This window comes from Drosophila mauritiana, chromosome 3R (assembly GCF_004382145.1).
Source record: "Drosophila mauritiana strain mau12 chromosome 3R, ASM438214v1, whole genome shotgun sequence".
NCBI classification, from domain to species: Eukaryota; Metazoa; Arthropoda; class Insecta; order Diptera; family Drosophilidae; genus Drosophila; species Drosophila mauritiana.
In genome coordinates this window covers 20,910,096-20,930,109 of record NC_046670.1, presented here as the reverse complement: position 1 = coordinate 20,930,109, position 20,014 = coordinate 20,910,096, and the positions used below count along the sequence as shown (strand labels likewise).

Genomic DNA, 20,014 nt, shown 5'->3' with positions numbered 1-20,014 from the left:
CATTCTCCCTGTTTCTTTTTCACTACTGCTTGCGCTTCTTTCTGTTTAACGGTATCACTAATCGGTTTCTGCTGTCGCTTACATAGGAACAAAACGAGAAGGAACATAATTGAACTTGAATTTGATACAACTCGGCCAGACTATTGCTGAGTGTTTTTGAATTAAATCTCTTTTCTTTACTATAAATACCCTCTATTGTTTAACATTTGAGTTGGCTTAGTTTCATGTCTGCCCGCTGCGCATCTTGCTGCTTTCTACACTGTACGAAATGCAAATGGCGGGCGGACAGTGTTGGTTCGAGCTGTTTGAGTTTAACGTACTGATTTCAGACCGTGGAAAGGCGGCCGGGTTCGCTGAGCTGCTTAACTGATCATCTTCATCTAATCCGATCTAATACTGTGGACTGGACACTTTATACAAGTAATTTTGATTACAGCTTTTGATTTTCGAGTTGCCAGCTCTTTGGTTTCTGTGGTGTTTGGTGTTCAGTGTTGGACTATGGACTGCTGAGATGGCTAGTGGCTTCTTCTTTAGCTTCTGCTCCTGCTCCTTATGCTTCTTCTGCTGCTGCTTTTGCTATTGGGTGGGGGGATCGGGTGGGCTTTTCGCGGGTGGGTGGGTCTGTGGTCTGTGTGGGGTGTGGGATGCAGTTTGGTTCTGCGCTGGAATTAGCACGTTAAATCAGACGCTCGCTGTACCATATTCAGAAATCCGTGTTGTTCGTACCGCCGTCGCCCTCGGCGCCCTCCCCAGCCACGCCCACTTCGCCAACGCTGGGCGGTAGGGCCAGGGACAGAGGGGGGGCGGCCGAGCCGGCCACCATCATGGTGGGTTCCGTGTTCCGGCGTTTCATTTTCAGCTTGTTCTTTTTCAACATGGTGGCCTGCGGTTAACGGTATTCATTTGACATTTCATTTTTAACGGTGGTATTTAGATAGAGATAGAGAAAATTCGAAATTTAAAGTTCAAAGCGTCCGGTGCATTAATTAGTTAAGAAATTCGATTTTTTATAGATTTAAGTTGTAGCATTTGTTTGGTATTCGTGTGAATTTGTGTATTTTCATTTCGGTTGGAGAGAAAAAGAGAGTAAGAAAATAGATCGTTAACGTAAAGGAAATAAATTTCGTTTGCCTTAGCTTAGATTCGTTATAAGTGCTTCAAAAGCTAGCTGAGAAATCAGGCAAAATGCAACGGAAGTCAATCAACAAAATGGTTTCGGTTATAGATATTTCGATACTGAATGATGGATTACGAAAGCTTGCAGTTGAGAAACGGAACGGAAACGGAAATGGAACAAAATTCGATCAAGTTCCTCCAAGCGGGGAAATCAAAGAAAATTATCGCATATAAATTAATCAAAAATGTTGTAGACAACTTCTAGGCGCTGTGGCTTGCGGTGTGGTGTGTTCGTGTGGCTTGGTGTGGTGTGGTGTACTGAGGTGGATAGTGGTGGCTTCAGTTGGCTAAGTTCAAGTTCAACAGCGGTGGTCACAGTTTTCTTGTGCAGTGGGTGGTTCTTTGGTTGGTTGGTTGGTGGGTGGTGTGTGTTTCATCTTGGGTGGTGGTTCAAAGTACTTAGAGCTTTACAGCACCAACTTTTATTTACAGCTATTTGTTTTAAGTTTTTACTTTAAATTTTTACTTTTTGTTTGCTTGTTAATGCTATTTCTCGCCTTTGGAAGATAAAGTTTAATTTGCTTGCGCATTGGAGTTTTGCTCTTGTTTAAATATTCGATTTTCGGTTACAATTTGGCCACTTTCTCTGCTGATCTGTTATGGGTCACTTTTCTGATGGTTTGATTATAGAGTTATCTGACTATCTGGTTTTATGGGTTGAAACAGGAGAACCAATATCGCAGGCCGGTAGCCAAGCTCTAGGTGCTGCCAAAGCCGGCAGGTAGAGTCATCGAAGCCTCCTTCTCCCCATTCTCGGCCAGCTGCTGCTGCTGTTGTTGCTGCTGCTGCAGTTGCTGCTGCGACTGGGACTGCGGGGATCCCGATACCGACACGGATCCCGATCCCGATCCCGATCCCTGTTGAGCCACTGAAAGACTCAGAACCGCCGGCGAGATATGAGGCTCCGTGAGGCGGCGCTTACTCTTCGTTTTCTTCAGCATGGTGGCCTAAATATATAGCGTAAAACACACACATGGTCAAATCCGACATACACACAGGCACACGCACATCAAACAGAGAAACATTTTAGAACGCTACATACAGTCCTTCTCTTGCCGATTTCATTAGTTTTTCAATTATTATTTTTCAATATATATATATCTTTTTTTTTTCTTTTGAGCTGTCATCAACAAATGAAAAATGCAGAAAAAAACGTGGCTATTTTACATGGTTAGAGGGGGTGGCTCGGGGTGTTTCAATTGGTGTGTGCTCTATTAATTAATTACGACACAAGGGACGGGATTTACCAAGGGACAAATTACAAAGTTAACATACAAAACACGCATATCCAACGCACACGCAGACAAAATGTTACATTGTTTCAAGTTCGATGACAATCGGATCCGTTTTAATTAGTAATATAAGATCGTTTTCAGTAGCAACTATAAATTTTACTAACTATTAAAGCTCTGAGTCTTGGAGTAATTATTAGTACCGATTGCCATCATATTCTGGTTATTAACAAATACTTTTCGTCTTCATTGCACTAATGAAAATAAAACAACAGGCAATCCTAGTATTATATCCCAATTTCGGTTCTTTTTCTGGTGCCTATATGTATTACTTATAACTAAATTTCAACTGTCATGTATGCTCTGTGGTTTTTCACTAAGTTAGTTCTTGTTAACGGGTGTAATAATTGAAATAAATCGAAACTTAAATGTGTTGCCCTCGAAATATTCAATAAATAGGTAAGAAAAGCTTTTATTTTAGACGTGAACGTAGATGTTTTGTCTGTGTTAACTTAAATATGAAATGAGGATATCTTTTAAGAAGCCAGCATGCCATAGAACAAAGAAACATCAGATACATGCAGGGAATCGGCTAAGTGAAGGCCAAATCCGAAGGAAGCCACTTACCTTGAGGGCCGACTTTAGGACGACCACATCGCCGGGACTCTGGATCCAGGGCTCACCGTCCACCTGGACGGGCATATCGGTATTCAAGTGTATCTTGATGTGACCACCCTGGAGTTAAAGTTCATAAATTAATGATATGGTATCTAATCGAATCAAAAGGTTTTGTGCTTACCTGAGCTATGCGCATGGCCGTACGAATTCCGGATTGGATTTGACCCAAGTGAACCACGCCCGTCACACCGACCACCTCCAACATTCCATCGTAATGGTTGGGCGTTGAGAACTGGTCGTCCTTGTCGGGACCCCAGGGATTGGCACCGCTGCCCCAGCTGAAAAATGGTATTAGGTTGCATTCCAGGAATGTTAAATTATGAAAAAGACTTGACATATACCTCAAAATGTTCAAGATAATGATGCCATCGACGGGTGGCAGTTCGACAATCTTGCCATCGACCTCCAGGCGCAGTTCCTTTTGCAAATCCTTGACAGCCTTGCGACCCACGATCTTGCGCAGTCCCATCTTGACGTAGTAGCCCTTGTTGCGCAGACGCGAATTGAACTGATTGGGATTCTCTTCACGCGCATTGTGGAAGTCCAGGCAGAGGTCCGCATCTATTCCAATGCCAAAGTAGTTGTTCATCACGAAGATCTGAGAGTTATCCTCGTTTTGGGCACCACCTGAATGGAACGCCAAGATCGTTTAGTCATCTCCAATTTGCATATTGCTTGGATTAAACATCGACACAGGACACCAAATATTTAACTGACAACATCGAGGTGTATAATATCCATGGGTTAATTTACCTAATTAATGGTTGAACCTTGTAGTGTCTGAGCTGATCGGTGTTTAGCTTACCTTTCTGGAAGTTTGTGACATGCAAATCCCTACAAGGATATTTTACACATCGAAACTAAACAGCATTTCTCATCAGATACCAAACTAGGCTTGTGGTTTACATAAGGTGGTTTTTTTGGGGGGTATCTTAGGGAGAAACTTTATTTTAGTGCACTGTAAAGACGTACGACTTCTATATCTTGAGAGTTAACAAAAGTATTTGCTATTAAATTTCTATAGCGTCTCTTTGTTCCTGTAACTACAAAGTATTACCAGATAAAGTTTGGATACATCTATCAAAAACAAGTTAGTTAAAGATAGGCTTTAAAAATTTACATATGCTACATTTGTACAGCCTTGAATATGAGTATCTATATTTTGGATTTGCGTGTAATAGGCGGAATATTACAGCCGAATCCGGTATTTAGTCAAAGCACAGGTTTAATCACAACACAAAATATAAGGTTCGGGCGTGGTCAAGGACTGGGGACAGGTACTGGAACGGATTCTTCAAGGGTTAGACACTAGACGGGTTTACGAGTATGTAACGTAGAGAAAGAACACACGAACGAAGTTTTGAAAACACCAAATGACCTGATATATCACTCGATGTCAGAGCCGGTAATTGATGATGCTGATTGGTTTGTTGCGATTGCGATAGGTGTGCTTGGTGTGCCTTCTTCTTCTTACCAGTTGTTTGCGAGGGCGCCTTCATGGCCGGCTCTTCGGGCTTGTCCTCCGGATGGAAGACAACCGTCCAGCGGTCCAGCCGTATCTCCTCCGCCTCGATGACGTCGCGCAGCAGATTCAGCGGATCCTCACCGCCGGTGTAGCCGGAGCCCCAGCACAAAACGCGAGCCAAGTCGTTGCCTTGAGAGGATTTTAATGGAATAAGTTAAGGAATTTTAATATATATGATATTATGCATAGGAATTTAAAAATTATACAAGTACATCTGGTTTAAAAGGAGGATCATGCAGTTGTCACTTACCTGTTCCCAGTGGAACAATGGCGCAAGGTGGGCTGGAGCACTCCGAGTCCTGGCCTACATTGTCCAGGCACTGTAGCACCCAACCAATGGTGCCATCTCCGCCGCAAACCAGAATCTTGTAGTTGGTTATTTGCCGGAATACATACAAGCTAAGATCATGATAGAATCAAAGATAAGTGGGTGAATTACTAACAGGTGTTTGAGTCAAACGTACCCAGGCAAAGGACCGCCATTATCCAGATCGAATACCTGGTAGGGATTCAGCAGTTTCCTGAAGCTGGAGATCAGCTCCAATCCCTGGCAGCCACCGGACTTAACATTGACAAAGACCAGCAGTGGTCTCACATCCGAGGGCACCATGCTGGGCTCGATGTTCGGCAGGAGCAGAACTAGCAGTTTCTTGTCCTCGATGATGGTCTCGCGAAGATTGTAGAAGGCGCGAACCTGCAAGGAATACATCCCATAAGTTAAGTTCCACTTAGGCATTGCTATATTCTGAGATACCCACCGCCTTCATGGAGTCCTCAAAGGTGAGCACCACTGAGCCATACTCGTAGTAGATGGGTCCGATGCTAATAAACTTGTTCTCGTCGGTTACGTACTTGTTGAGGATCTGCTCGTAGTTGCGCTGCGAGAGACCGGTGGGCAGATTGCCCACGAACAGCGCGATATTGGGGCCATGCGGATCCTGCTTGTGCTGCATGTAGAACCGCATGAGCTCCATCTGTCGGATGGAGTCCTTGCCCAGCTGCTTCATAATATCCCAGGGCCTTTCGTTCCACGACAAAATGCGTTCGGTCACGCCGCGATCGAGCAACACTTCCGAGCACCTGTCGAAGATTGGGGACACGGGTTATTGATGGTTTAAAATCAATTGCCAATGTACAACTTACCTGTAGTCCTGTATCTGGTTATCCTGCAGCCCGAACTTGTCCAGGGCGTCGCGTATCAAATCCTTAATAACTGTGCTATTATCTACAGGAACACTGACATAGGGATCCTCCAGCATCGAGCACTGCAGCTTGCCGGGGTAGACGCGCACGTGGCCACGGTCACGGTCATGGAACCGGAGGTATATGGCCGGTCGCTTGCCCTCCAGGTGCACCAGGTTGAGCACGGGCGTGGGATCGAGCATAGGAGTGTCCTCCATGCCGGCGGGTGCATACAGATCGGTCAGATAGAAGGCCTGCGGGTCGCGTGTAATGTGGAATGCCCGCAGCGCGGTGGTCAGCAGCTGCTCCAGCGTATAGGTGCGCTGCACGATGATCACGCGGTACTGCTGGCGTCGGAATGAGTTGTTGCCATCGAACACCTTGATCATCTCTGTGGGATAGAAGAGTTTAAGTTTAAAGTTCTCATTTTTCAGACTCCATTCGCACCTATATCCTTTTCCTCGCGTTCCTTCTCCTTCTTCTCACGATCCTTCTCCGACTTATCCGACTTGTGGCCGGAACCGGAGTCGGGTCTATAGTGCCCGGAGGAGCCACCGGCAGCCGATGCCGATGCACCAGCTGCGGATGAGCCTCCAGCACCGCCACTTCCGCCTCCTCCACCTGCACCACCGCTGCTGGGTCCATGTCCCGATTCGGCCTTGCTGGCCGACTCCTCGTCCTTGAAACGGGGTGTGTCGCCGCTGCTGAACTCCTCGGATATGCTGCGTGCTGGGGATCACAGAGATGGGAGTTAGTACCTGGTCAGATCCTCACTGGGACAGATATTGTTTAGTAGCAACAAAAGCGGCCTTGGCCTGGTGTTAGATACTTATTTACGTTCGGAAAAATGTGCATTAAACAAGTTTATTTTTCAAATAGATTTATTAATTTTTAATGCAATTTTCTGTCTTGAATATATATATTTAATACATATCCTTCCGAGTATTTATCATGCGGTTATGTCGGTGTTAATGATTAGTGGCATTGCAATGTGGGGCGGAATGGTGCGGATGATTAGTGGTTCGATGGTTAGCGATTAGTGGGTTATGGCCAAGTGGTTGAACAGAAAACGGGGACGGGTCAACCAAAACAAAAACCAAAACAGAGTGGTTAGCGCATACTGAGGTCCTTTATGAAACCCAGATCCTTTCGGTTAGCAGGGACTGAGACAAAGACAAAGAGAGAGAAAGAAGTGAAAGGAGTACGGTTGGCTAGTCACCTCTGCGCTTCTGGTAGCGCGGCTTGCGCCAGCCGACGGAGAGGCCCTGCCGCACCTGGCGGAGCAGTCGGCCCAGGACATGACCATCGCTGGCGTCACTGGCCCTCGATCGACTGCTGGCCCCGCCGTCGCTGATGTCGCCGGCAAAAGCCACATCATCACTGGCCCCGCTCGGCCGGTCGTCCAGGTAGAGATCATCGAAGCCAACATCGTCGTCCACATCGGTGGCGTCCAGTCGCCCGGCCAGCATGTGATAGTTGTCGTCGTACGGATGGAAGTTGCCATCCTCGTCCTGGATGGTGATCTCGATATTCTGCGACAGCCTGTCCAAGCTGTAGTTGCTTTTGCCGCCCACACCGACCGCATTCTTAGGCGATCTCTTCGAGCGTCGGCGCTGGAACAAGCCGCGTCCGTACTTCTTATAGCGCGACACAGCCGTTATGGCCGCCGACTCCTGGAAGGACTTGCTCCTGCCCACCGGCGACAGCTGCAGCAGCGTGGCCGGGGCAGAGGGCGATGCCGAGGAGCAGTCACTCGAATTGGAGTTGGACAGCGGAGAGCTGAGGGAGCCGCCCTTGCCCTGCGCCTTGTGCTTGGGCATGAGTATGGGTTTGGGCTTGGGTTTGATTTGGGCCAGAGCCCCAGTCTTGGGTTGCTGGCGTCCGCCCTGGACGCTCAAGGCGTGTCCGGACTTTCCCGGGGCAGTGGTGCTGGTGGTGGCGATGTTCCTGGCGGCGGGTGCAGTTGCTCCGCCAGGAACATTGGAGGCATTGCTATTATTACTACTATTATAGCTAAGGTTGCTGATCAGATTGAGGCTGCTGTCGAGGTCATCGGTATTGGTCAGCTCGCCGCCCGTGTCCGAGGTCTCGTAGCAGCTTTCCCGCGGCACAGTCTCGCCCTCCGCCTCCGCTTCGGCATCCCCGTGGTAGTCCGTCTCGCTGACGTCCCGCGGCTGCCGGCTGCGCAGGGATCGCCGCCGCAGGGCGACGTCGCAGTGGTCGTAATCATCGCTCAGATCGCCACCGCTTATATCACAGACACCGCCGTCCACATCGTCTTCATCTTCGCTGGGCGAGAGGCCACCGCTGCTGATGCCCCTTTTCCGCCTCCGCTTGCCCTGGCCAAGTTTCCGAAAGAGATTCGTGTAGAGCAGGTGCAGCGAGGAGTTGGCCGAGGGCGACTTCTGAAGATTACCAATCACATTCGACGTGGAGGTGGTCAGCTGCAAGGCGCTGTCCTGCTCCGTGTTCTCCTCCTCGGGCTCCTCCTCCGGCTGATCCTGGTCCCGCTCCCGATCTTGCTCCGCCTCGTTGCTCGTCTCGCCGACTGTCAGCGAGGAGGGCGTCGGAGAGTGGCACAGTGAGATGGAGCCACAGGAGGTGGGCGTGGGCGGCGTGGAAAGGAGAAAATGTTGTTTCGATTGCTCGAGCCTTTGCCTGTGGAGCTCGAGCAGCTCCTTCAGGCCCAGGCTCGTTAGCGAACCCGATCCGGCGCCCGGAATCGGGCAGCTCAAATCCGGACTGGCTGCCGGTGGCGCCCACACACACACATAGATAGACACATCATCAATCAACGGAAAACGTATATAAAACGTATCCATAAAACCCAAAAGAGAAAAAGAAAAGAAAAGAAAAAACACAACGAAAACTAAATCAAAAATCAAAAAAGTATTGGGAGAATCGAGGAAAATCGTCGGTGGGATTGGTTGGTGGAGTGATAGATAGATAGATAGATAGAGTGATGGTCTGCCATGATCTGAATGAGCTGGAGCGATGTGGTATCTGATCTTTGGAGTTCTTGTACTTGTTTTAGGATTGGTTTCTTTTTTTCAGTGATCGGAGTGTGCACACAACACAACATCGATAGCAACTTTTTGGGGGAGTGGGTGAGTATTGCTACATCGCTATAGAGGGTGAGTGCACCAGCCTACACTGAGAAATAAAGCCACCTTAATTTGACTTGATCTCGATACGAGCATCAGAACTATTCTCAGTGTAGGATCTGGCTGATTAGGATTTTGGTTTTGATAGGGCCAGACAAATCTGGATGCCAGCATATCCTGCCGGATCAGGACTCTGTACTTACGACACGAGTAGTCGCGCACGAGCGAAGTCTTCGATTTGACCTGGACGCCGATGATGGCCTCGATGGGCACCTCGGTGCGCGGAATCGAGACTGAGTGCGGAGGTAAGTAGATAGGTTGTAGAATACCAAAATTACATTCGGTTGGCAGGTACATGCGACATCCGGCATGGGTCGTCATGCCACACCACTCGCAACGATAGCCTGTTTATGAAGTTTAAACATTAATAAGCATAGTAATGATTGTTTAATTAAAGTTATCTACCAGTGAGACATTCCGAGGACCAACAGGTTTTCTTGCAGTAAGCGCATTTGGACGTTGATGGAAGATTGCCCTCTCGCCAGTGATGCTGTAATTGGACGATATACTCGATTATCCAATGCTGATCCTCACCAGCGTGGCGATTGCACTCACCTGATGCTTCACATTAAGCAGCTCCTTGCCCGGCACATATGTGGCATTCTCGGTGCAATCGGGCACGGCAAAATCTTGGCACTCAATATGCGCGAAATATTCGCAGACTGCGGATAGATATGTATATTATTAGATATATGGAATCTCTAGAGTTACTCAATTAGATATCCTAATAACAAGCTGACTAGAGTGAACTGTTGCGATCCGATGTGACTTGGAACGTAGCATACTTTTATGGCAACACCATTTGAAAATTGGTATGCCATGGGGTTAAAGCATGTGTCCATATAGAACAGAATGCGCTTGATGGCCTGAACAATGGATCGCAGGTGAACAGAAGTGACTGACACGGAAAACGACTGCTGCGAAACCCATTATCAGGGCGGGAACAGAAGGAGGACAGTGGACTGATGTATATATTCTGTCACTTACCTAAACAATGCACCGCTGGCGTTTCATCCAATCGCTTACGGCAAACTGTGCAGAATTTTCTCTTGTGATGAGTTGGCTCGGACCAACAATGGGCAACGGGATTCTGTGCGGAATGGAATGACACATGACAGCTATATTCGTTCGTTCTGAATTGTGAATGCGAGCTCCACCGCCGGCTACGTACCTTTATAATACATGGAGCGATGCCGGAACAGGGCGTTACCACGCTGCTGACACATCGTTCGTGAATGATAAAGTTGCAAACTGAAAGTGGAGGAGAGATGTGGTTATGCAATGTGCTGGCAGAAGTTCAGAAGTTATTTCAATGAGATCACAATGTCGAGTGCTTATCGAAAGGGAACCGGCTGGTGTGACACTTCGTATACGTAATATCCTTCGATATTAGGAAAATATGCAAAAATTGCGTATACGTAGTATTCCAAAACTTGGTTTTTTAATCATTTAAATATTTCTAAAACTCGATTGCAAATAAACCATCCTTATATATAAGGTTGGTATATTTTTGATAGATAGTTTTCAGACCTCCGAGAGAACTGTGTGCTAAATGGGCCCCTGGGACCCCGATTGTGTTCCAGCCCTGCGTGCAACCGCAAAGTCACCGCGTCATTGGTAGCCTGCATGCCATTCATAGTTGCCGAGTTCACGGACGACGGCACATTCATTGAAGTTGCCCGCAGGGCGCCAGAGGGGGCGTGGCAGGGGGCAACGCAAGTGGCAAGCTCTGAGCTAAGTGGCCAAGGTAATGCAACCAGCATGAGTAGAGGGGAGAGGTGGGAGGGGGCACATTGCACAAAGCCCGACTGCTTATCTCCCTCTCTCACTCGTATCAGATAGCTAAGCCCGCTCTCTATCCGTCCCGTTTCTCCTATCACCTGGGCTAAATGTTAACCCTTATTGCACTGAGGGATATAAGATGTTTTTGGAACAAATATGATAATTTTCTATGATGTTATATTATTAGAACCACTTTTGAGGAATGGCAAAGCAGAGCAATATTTAAGTTTTACTAATTTGCATTGATGATTGATCAAATTTGTGTTTCCTAAGAGAATAAACTTTTTTTTATGATAACAGCCAAAAATGAAAACGCACTACTTTCTCCTCCTTCTACAACTGTACATATGCATTTATGCTCTAATTTTGTGTGCAGCAATCTTAACATAGATATCATAGTTCTATTTTTAGCCCGCCGTAAAAGTTGTATTTACACATAGACAAAAGTCGGGGCGGCGTACACAAACAAACACTTGCTGCGTTCGTGTGTATGTAAATGCATAATTATCTTTGTGTGTGCAGGGGGGAGTGGCAGGGGGCGGCGGGTAGTTTGCGTTTGGCGTTCGGCGGTTGGGAAAGAGAGAAAGCAGAAAACTAGGCCGCTGACCTGAGGCGCAGTGCTGACGTCATGAATGAACTCGTGAATGTGCTTTAGTTTTTGGCCCGTTTTATAAATAAAACAGCGGGCAGTCGTCAAGCAGTGCAAGCAGAGCGAAGAAGAGAGACGGAGAAGGACAAACGTGACGCTCGCTGCAGTTGCGAATGCAGAACATAACTGTAGTTAGCCCAGCCAGCTGTCGCTCTAGCCGAGGCTTTTCCTTGTGACTTTCTTTCAACTGTTGTTGTTTTGTTGCACGTGCGATGGGTGGCTGGGCGGTGGGATTGCAGAAGCAACAGCTGAGCGTGTATACGCCCTGTGGGTCAGAGCTTGAAATCGGTGTATTTTTCCCTTTTTCGGTACTTTCCACTTTGTTGCATGCCTGCATTATGTATACCAGCAAATTTTGTGTGCTTTCTCCCGCTCTCTCTTTCTCCTTCTACCGTTTTTTGTGTAGATAAGCATAAGCAGACAAACAACGATGCCAACGCATGGGGAAATTTTCGAAATGCTTTTTATTCTGCCTTCCTTGTGTGTGTGTGTGTGTGTGGGGAAATTTTGGGTTGGAAACTCAACACACTTTTACTTTTGCTTCTCTTCGCATTTCCTTTTTCCCTTGGCCCAAAGCAACAAAACCAAGAATAACAAAGGAGAATGGAGAAGAAGCAGAGCAAGAAGCAGCAGCACAAAGCCAAATTTAAAGCACACACCAATACACATGCATGCGTGGGAAAAGGAAGAAGCAGGAGGACAAAACGGAGCAGAGGGAGTTGGAGGTTAGGGACAATTGAATACGCACAAGTTGACATGCGTAGTGCGTGAAGAGGAAGCACAATTAAAATTGATATTTGCCCAGAGGAGAGTTATACAATTCAATTGAGGTGTAGCCAAAATACACACACACATTTACATGCCGAAAACAGGAAGGGAGGCTAAAGAAGAAGAACTCCTTGAATTAAAAATAGCTGGACATGCTTAATAATAAATAGGCGCACACATAAACACATTCGCAGAAGAGACAGTTGGATGACGCATATCAAACACGCATAAATCAAAATCCCCGAAATGTTTTTGCACAGCGAGAAAAGTGGGTCAAAGCTTTAAAATTCGAAATTAAATGAATGAATAACTTCGAAATAAATCTATTTTTTTCCACAAACTTGTATGTCTATCAGGAGTGCCTTCCGCGGATGAACGTAATATTAATTTAATTTTTTAGTAATCCTTTAGTGACTAAAATATTTTTAGACCGCATAGAAAATGGGAAATGAAAGTTTTCCCATCCTCCATCATATTTCTAGGTATTTCCAGTTTTAAATGACAATTTTCTTAATTTTCACACTCCGTGTTATATCTGTATTTTGCCCTGTCTAACCGACATTTAATCGTTCTTGGCTTGATTTCATTAGCGTCGGAAGTGCTTGCCACTGGAGATTTTTTCCGGCTGGCCTGCAACGTCAGCATTGCCCTTCCTCTTTATCGCTCTTTCGCATTCTCCTACTCCCCCTCGTTCTGTGCGATGATCCAGCCAAGCTGACGACCCCGAAAGTCTGTTTATTATACTCTATCTGAGCAGGGGATATAGGCAAATCAGATGTGTTTGGCATCTACATAACATGTTGATAATGGCCATAAATAGATCACTTTCGGGGGATTTCATTGACGTGTTTAATTAATAATAATATTTTCTATTTCATTTACAACATATACTCTTTTTTATTAATATTTGCTTTGTTAATTATGTATAGAAACCATGTTATAGCGTATTTTTTGATCGTCTCGAAGGGCTGCCCTTTGTGGCTGCGCCCGTTGTTCTCCATTCACTTTGGTTATGAATGAACAGCGTCGACAACGAGGCAATTAACAAGGCAAATCCCCCTTCCATTCATCACCCCCATACCAAAAAAAAAAAAAAACGCCAGCCCCTCACCCCATTTGGTTTTCGGTTCCGCTGGCATCGTCGTCATTTTCCATGGCGGCCATTGATGACGCACTTTTAGCCCTTCGCTGCTATCGGCAGGGGCACCTCACTCGGATTCAGATTCGGGTCCGGATCGGTGGGAAAGGGGTTGCTTTGGTTTGAGTTTGGGGCTCCAGCTTGCATTGAGGTGGATGGTTCATGGCTACAAGCACAAGCTACAAGCTACCGGCTTGTAGATATCCCAAGCTAAGGCAACCAACCAACCAACCAACCACCCACTACCCACTCACACCCCGCCCGCAGGTCATGCATCCAATTTGATTTGGGTGCGCACCTGCTGCTCTTGTTGCAGTCCGCTGCTCCGCTTCCCCTGAAAAACCAATTGAAAATTCGCCTGCGGCCTGCGCTGCAACTGTGTGTGTGCGTGCATCTGTGTGCATGTATATATGTGTGTGTTTTGCACAGTGTAGGAGAGTGCATTTCGCATTTGACCTACTTTCGAGATTCAGAGAGCCTGAGCTCTATTTCTGGTACTTGCTTTTCTGGCCAAGTGCGTGGGCAGCTGCAGTTCCAGCTCCATCTAGAGTCCAATTGGATATGCAACTCATTTATGACGCCACTTCAAATCATCTGCCCACTTCAGAAACGACGCCTCTGCACTATTTTCATTTGGCTGGCCAACGCGGCGTATGCTTGATGAGCTACCAAGTAGCGGCACGCCCGAGGGTATGCAACACCCACAGCACATATTTGCCACTTTCCTCATGCGGTACTCACATATATTATATGGTATGGCTCCTCAATATAAATATCGCATGTTTTGACCGCCATTAAAACACTGCCAAAATGCACTGAAAATGTCATAGGCAAGTGCAAAGAAAACAATGCGAAATTTCGGCATTTTTGACTGCCAGACGGGCAATAAATTCGCCAGCTATATGTTGGCGGGCTAAGCGAATGAGTGCAGTCATGGAATCTCGTTTTGTTCACTTAGAGATAGCTTTTATGATCCCTCGCACTGGCCATTAAAGTGCACAGAACAACAAGTCATGGTCCGCTTAAGAAGACCAAAAAGATGTAAACAGCTTGGGCTATAAATGGGCATTCACGAATATGTAGCTTGTTTTCAAAAACAATTCAGGTATTTCAGAATATATGTCTGCAGTAATGGCAAGTGCTTCATGTGGAAATCACAAACCTTAAGAAGATCAATGAATTATTACAGAATTACTTTTTAAAATCTTAAAGTATGCATCAGAAGCAAAGTAATATGGTTTACATTTCGTTCGTTCCATTTTAATGCGAATGAGCACATTGCATCTAATTAGAGTGTTAATAGTGCTAATATTGACAATAAGAATGGTTTTGAAGAACAGACTGAAAATCTGCGAAGTGGAAAAACTATAAACACGGAGGCCGCATAAAATGGCAAGCGTTAATCGCGATAATTATAATAATAGCAACAACCAGAGCCACAAATCCCGAGAACAAAATTACACAAATAAACACAGAGGAAAAGCGAAGAATATTCATCATGATGCCAGGCGCCTAACACACTTCCCATTGGGAGAGTCGGTTGCCTCAGTTCGGTGGATTCCGCATCCGATTTGGTGCTCCTGCCGCGTTTCATTTCGATCCGAATCGTCCCGATTGGGCGGGACAGATGTGCTCTCTTTCATAGATTTCCATGGCAATGGCACATAGTAAATACATATAGACGAGCCCATATACAAACACACATATCTACACAGCGAATCGGAGCCGTCTATGACGTCGTTGGCGCTCCGCTCACGTCACGACGGACACGGCCAACAGCCACACAATTTGGAAAAGTTCAAACGCGCACACTTATCGGCCGCAAATAGCCCGATGATGCCGCCCCTAGATCTAGATGCTGCCACTGTCGGAGCAAATATACAATCTATACGATCTACACGATCCGTACAATCTACACAAACCGTAGATGACCCATTGGTCATGTGGCGATGACGTCGGGTCTGCCGATCACTCTGCACGAGGAGAACTTGTTTAGTTTCACAGGGAAAACGCAATTGTCGGGCGAGGCACAAACCAATTGCTTTATTTTCGGTTCGGAAACTCTGGTATTTTATCAATAGCAAACCTTTATTTCTAAATGTCAAGATATACTTTCACCCTGTTAAGTTATTAAATCTTTTTACTGGTGCTTTGAACACTTTACTTATACTATCCAAATGATAATAATCATTTCATGATAAGATTCCTATATTTCGCCATTCTGTGCATGTTTGTGTACCCACTAATGCCTCATCCTCATCGACATCAGCGGCCGCATTTCCATTCCAAGTTTATGGCAATTTAAAAAGTATTTTCAAAACTAGACGAAATGTATTTTTACATCTGCCGCTGGCGTTGAAGATGTTCGATGATTTGCGCGCTGCGTTTTCTCGGTTCTGTTTAGTGCTCATTAATTACAACTTATTTCTATTGCGGCCATTGAGATTTGAGAATTGAGAACTGATGGACGAACTCAAATTCGGTAGAATCGAGGAATACTATTGCTAGTTTTTCAAGAAAGATGTTGTTAAAGATACAAGGGAAAGTTTCGACGGAGATAATCCAATGTAAGATATGCCATTCTGATCAAATTGCATACGCAATAAATATGAATAATGATAAGTGGGATATCCTGTGATCTCATTGATGTAAAGTACTATTACGATGCTTACCTTCGCAGATATATCCCTGCTGGATGAGGCCCCAGAGCAGATCCGAGCAGTGGTGACAGTATGTTGGCTTATGAAATGTCTTCTTCACGAATGAATGCCCACCATCCGCCATTTTGTTTGCCTGTGTCCGCAGCCCGCCCCACTTCCTGTCCTTCTGCTTCCGGTCTATCCTGCGCCTCCTTGTGCCTCCTTATGCCCCGTTGCCTTATGCGTAGTGGATTCCTTGTGCGTTGTCCTGCTGGAGGATGCTGTTGCAGCTGCAAGGTCTCTCGATGTTGCAGTTATATGAGCAGTATTCGCGGCTGCTGCGAGTGCACTATGTGTTGCAGTTGCAATATCGCCTGCTGCTGTTGTGTGGATGGGCTATTTCGAAGTGGGATTCTTGCGGTTGGGCAACTTAGGCCGCTGCTGCCGATGCGGGCGTCGACGCCAGCTGTGGCAGCGCTGCCGTACCGACCGAGGGCGTTCGATTGGCGTGGGCGTGGCAGGACTGCTCCTTCTGATCCTGCTGCTCCTTCTGCTGCTGTTGCTGCTCCTGGTGCTGCTGGTGCTTTTCCGACTTTTCCTGTTGCTGCTGACAAAAGCGATGCGATAGTGACGACGGCGAAAGTGACGGCGACGACGGCTGCATTTTCATCCATTGGTCAGGTAGCGGCTCCCTTATCCGGACATTTGCTTGCCGGGATCGGTGTTATTCCTCGCTTTGAACTTTATTTATCCTTACTAGTTTCTATATACATATTGGCTATGTATCATATTTGCTTGGATTCATATTCATGCATCTTTGGTTTGGTTAAGCGTTTTCTTTTAAAACTTTCTTTTGGTGGTAAGTTTTTAACTGTTAATTATTTACAATTTCTGGCGCTGCACTGAACAAAATAAAATTGATAATTGCTCGTTAGAATTTTCGTGTGCCATTTGGAAAATATAGATTCCAGTTGAATTTTGTATATAGCACTGCACACACAGTCGCGGACACACACGTAGGCACACTTTACTCGGCGGGCGGTCTTCACTTTACTACTACCGAAAACGAACAGTCGCAGCAGCAGCAGCAGCTCGGAAAATGTTTTTCTTCGACTTCGCTCGTTCCTTTGCTTTTCCACTTTCCGCTTTCCTGCGCTGATACGTGGGCGCCGCACACCCCAAAAGAAAAAACAGCAGAGCCAAAAAATGAAAGGAAAACGTTTCCCGATAATAAAATCCACAAGAGCGGGAGTTTCCACAGGGAAATGCGAGAGAAAGAGAAAGCTAGAAAGAGAGAGAGATGGGGCTGCGCGAGAGAGAAGGCACGCGTCATGCGTGGTGAGTTGGGTAAAAAAGTTCCCAGTATTCTTGGAGCATCATAAAAAAGTAGTAGACATCAATATAATAATAGAAGTGGCAAAAATATGATATCAACAGCGTGTACCGCTGGGAAAAGGAGAAAGGGAGCCACAGGGAAAAGGAGAAAGAGAGAGTGGCATAGAAAGTGAGAGAGGGAGCTAGAGCAAACTGCATTGCTTCAGTTTCCCCCACCCAAAGCGATTCTATCAATTTCCATAGCTGCGGCGCCCTCAAGTATGCAACATGTTCTGCGACGAACCAATTACCACCGCCACCCACATTCCCAGCACCACCCCCTCGCAGCCAAAGGCCGCCCACCGCCAGCGGGTATGGCCAAGGACAATCCAGTCAAATATTATATCATACAGGTCCTAATAATAGACGGAAACAAAGGTAACGACACTTGAAGTTTTCAACTTGATGACAATAAACGATAGCTAACGGAAGGCGCACAAATCCGCATTGTGTGTATACGCAAAGTTAAGGTCGGCATAATGGCCCTCGAGCACAAGGATCTTAGTCCTTATTTAGTGTATATGACTTAACATGTTCTTAGCATTGATTTTCCATCCAATTATGTCCTAAGCTCATAATTCTATAACTATCTATTGGGACAACAAGATATCAGTTTCTGATTGTTTAAAACCCTGAGCTTTTAGTTCGATTTCCCGTTTCCTATAAAATATTGATATTAACGTATAGTTTATGTGCGCAGAAAAGCACCTACACAAAATTATAGCAGTTATAATGATTTAAAGCAGATTATAGATGGAATCAAGGAATATCTATAGAACTGAAACGAACATATGCATTTACTTTTTATAAATGAAGTTGTTAACTCTTGAAGTAGAAGTACTGCGAACTTGAGCAACGAGTTGTGAACTTGGACTTGACGGTACTATTATTTGCACCGCAACTGTGAGTGTGGAGCCAGCCTGACGACGTGGAATGTCCAGGACCCGTTTCCCGTGTCCATATATCCTGGCCACCAGGCGATGTCCTGGCGACATGCGCACTTCGGAACCCACCACACTCGCTCGCCCGAACTCAACTCTACCACGACGGAGCGTTTCAACGAAAGTGGCCAAGTTTAAGGATAAATCACAACGAGCAATATTTTTGCAACAAATGCGTTGAACGGGGGGCAAGTTAGGGGGTTGGGTGATGAAAACTTTGCGGCTTTGCTTTTCTTAGGGAAATTATTGTTTTGTTTTGGGCTGGGAGAGGCGCAAGCAGCAGAAAAAAACGGAAAATTATGGATGCTAATGGGGGGCCCAAAAAAGCGAGATATATAGATTTCAGAGGCTGTGTATACACACACACTCTACAACTGTAGACAAAGCAGCCGTACTTCGTACCCACTGGGGCCGTGGTGGCGCCCACCCAGCCCACTGACGCCCCCCACCCCTTTCCCCCTCTGGACTTGCCACCCACCACCCACTTTTCCCACCCAATGCTGCGCGCTTCGCTCTTTTCGGGCCGCATGAGCAAATCGCAATAGATAGAGAATTTTTTTCTTTCTTTCTTTTGCTGGCGCGGCTTGATTCCTTGCCACCACATATATATGTATGAATATATATATATATATATATATATGATTGGTATATATATGCGAATATATATGTATCTGGATGGAGTGCGTGTGGCCTTGTCTTTTTCCATTTTCATTGCTAATCACACGAAGGAGTTAATTTGTTAAAACTTTGGCTTCGCCTGGGAAAGTGGGGCCTGGAAAACTCTTAGCACTTGGCACATATGACAACGTAATTTTCACGCGCACACACACACTCGCGATTTTGGAGAGAGAAATTTTATGTACCATACATTTTTGAAGCTGCAAAATTTTGCACATTCGATTTTCACACTGCCACAAATGCTGCCTGCTACTGCTGCTGCTGCCGAGGCTGCTTTTTCTTTCGTTTTTCTTTTCTAGCCGCACTTCAGACTTTTTTTCCTTCACCGGATGGAAAATTTTCACACGCACAGCAATCGAGTTAAAGCGAGTTTTTCGCGAGTTTTCAGCGTGATTTCCCCCGAGTTTTCCACGCGTTTTATGCACTTTTCTGCTGCGAGTGTGTGAGAATTTTCCTGTGTGCTGGCTGTGTGGAAATGGAAATCCAGTGAAAATCCGCAACCGTTACGTACGGAAGAGCACACCTAGCTGCTGTGTGTGCTCCGCTGAAGACGATGGTGCGCTCTGCGGACGGGTCTGCAACTTTCTCGCGGCGCAGCGCCTTTATCGCTGCCTTCGCCGCTGCTCCGCCTGGCGCTCTCGCTGCGTCCCGCTCGCACGCGCCGTGGGGCCAATCGCGCCCTCTCGCTCGACGCTGAGTGTGTTGAGTTCGCCGAATTCCTGTGTGCGTGCGTGCCCAACAACAAACAGGGGGAAATTTTGGGGAGCTCCCGTTAGGGAGAGAGCCAGCTCGCTCTCTCTCTCTCGTACGCAGGCAGGATGCTCTCTGGCGCCCGCCTCCCAAATAAAAATGAAATCAACAATTTGTTGGTCGGCGAGCTGCCAACTTGGCCCCAAAATAAATGTGGCCAAGCTAAGAGAGGAAATTGGCCCAAAGAACGACCATTATTTCAAATTGTGGCTTTATTGAAGGTTAGAAATATAGGTTTTTTGAAAACAAATTAGTTTTACATTAACTTTTAAAATCAATCAATCAGTAAGAAAGTGTATTTTCTTGTATTTTTTAATTCAAATTAGTAAAATCTCATA

General features: G+C 46.1%; 1 protein-coding gene across 5 annotated transcripts; it reads right to left on the bottom strand.

Moving 5' to 3' along the window:
- Positions 1-1,705: 1,705 nt before the first annotated feature.
- Positions 1,706-19,512, bottom strand: LOC117143266 (diacylglycerol kinase theta). Of its 5 annotated transcripts, none has more exons than XM_033307838.1 (18): positions 19,438-19,512; positions 15,967-16,835; positions 10,129-10,208; positions 9,945-10,047; positions 9,513-9,619; positions 9,363-9,447; positions 9,101-9,301; positions 7,013-8,539; positions 6,241-6,522; positions 5,755-6,184; positions 5,370-5,691; positions 5,076-5,305; positions 4,862-5,010; positions 4,465-4,740; positions 3,428-3,713; positions 3,208-3,364; positions 3,036-3,143; positions 1,706-2,123 (listed from the first exon to the last, which is right to left on the bottom strand). In XM_033307838.1, the coding sequence occupies exons 2-18, from the start codon at positions 16,076-16,078 to the stop codon at positions 1,875-1,877; spliced, it is 4,704 nt and encodes a 1,567-aa protein (XP_033163729.1). In that variant the 5' UTR covers positions 16,079-16,835; positions 19,438-19,512; the 3' UTR covers positions 1,706-1,874. The 5 variants fall into 5 exon arrangements, with proteins under 5 accessions (XP_033163729.1, XP_033163730.1, XP_033163731.1 ...); XM_033307839.1 differs by having other exon boundaries at positions 4,561-4,740; XM_033307840.1 differs by having other exon boundaries at positions 7,013-8,341.
- Positions 19,513-20,014: the final 502 nt, after the last annotated feature.

Coding starts and splice junctions, on each gene's coding strand:
- LOC117143266 (XM_033307838.1), bottom strand. CDS start 16,078: ATGGCGGATGGTGGGCATTCATTCGTGAAGAAGACATTTCATAAGCCA. Junction 10,048..10,128: donor TCGCTCCATGTATTATAAAG/GTACGTAGCCGG, acceptor CATTCCGCACAG/AATCCCGTTGCCCATTGTTG. Junction 5,011..5,075: donor AATGGCGGTCCTTTGCCTGG/GTACGTTTGACT, acceptor TCATGATCTTAG/CTTGTATGTATTCCGGCAAA.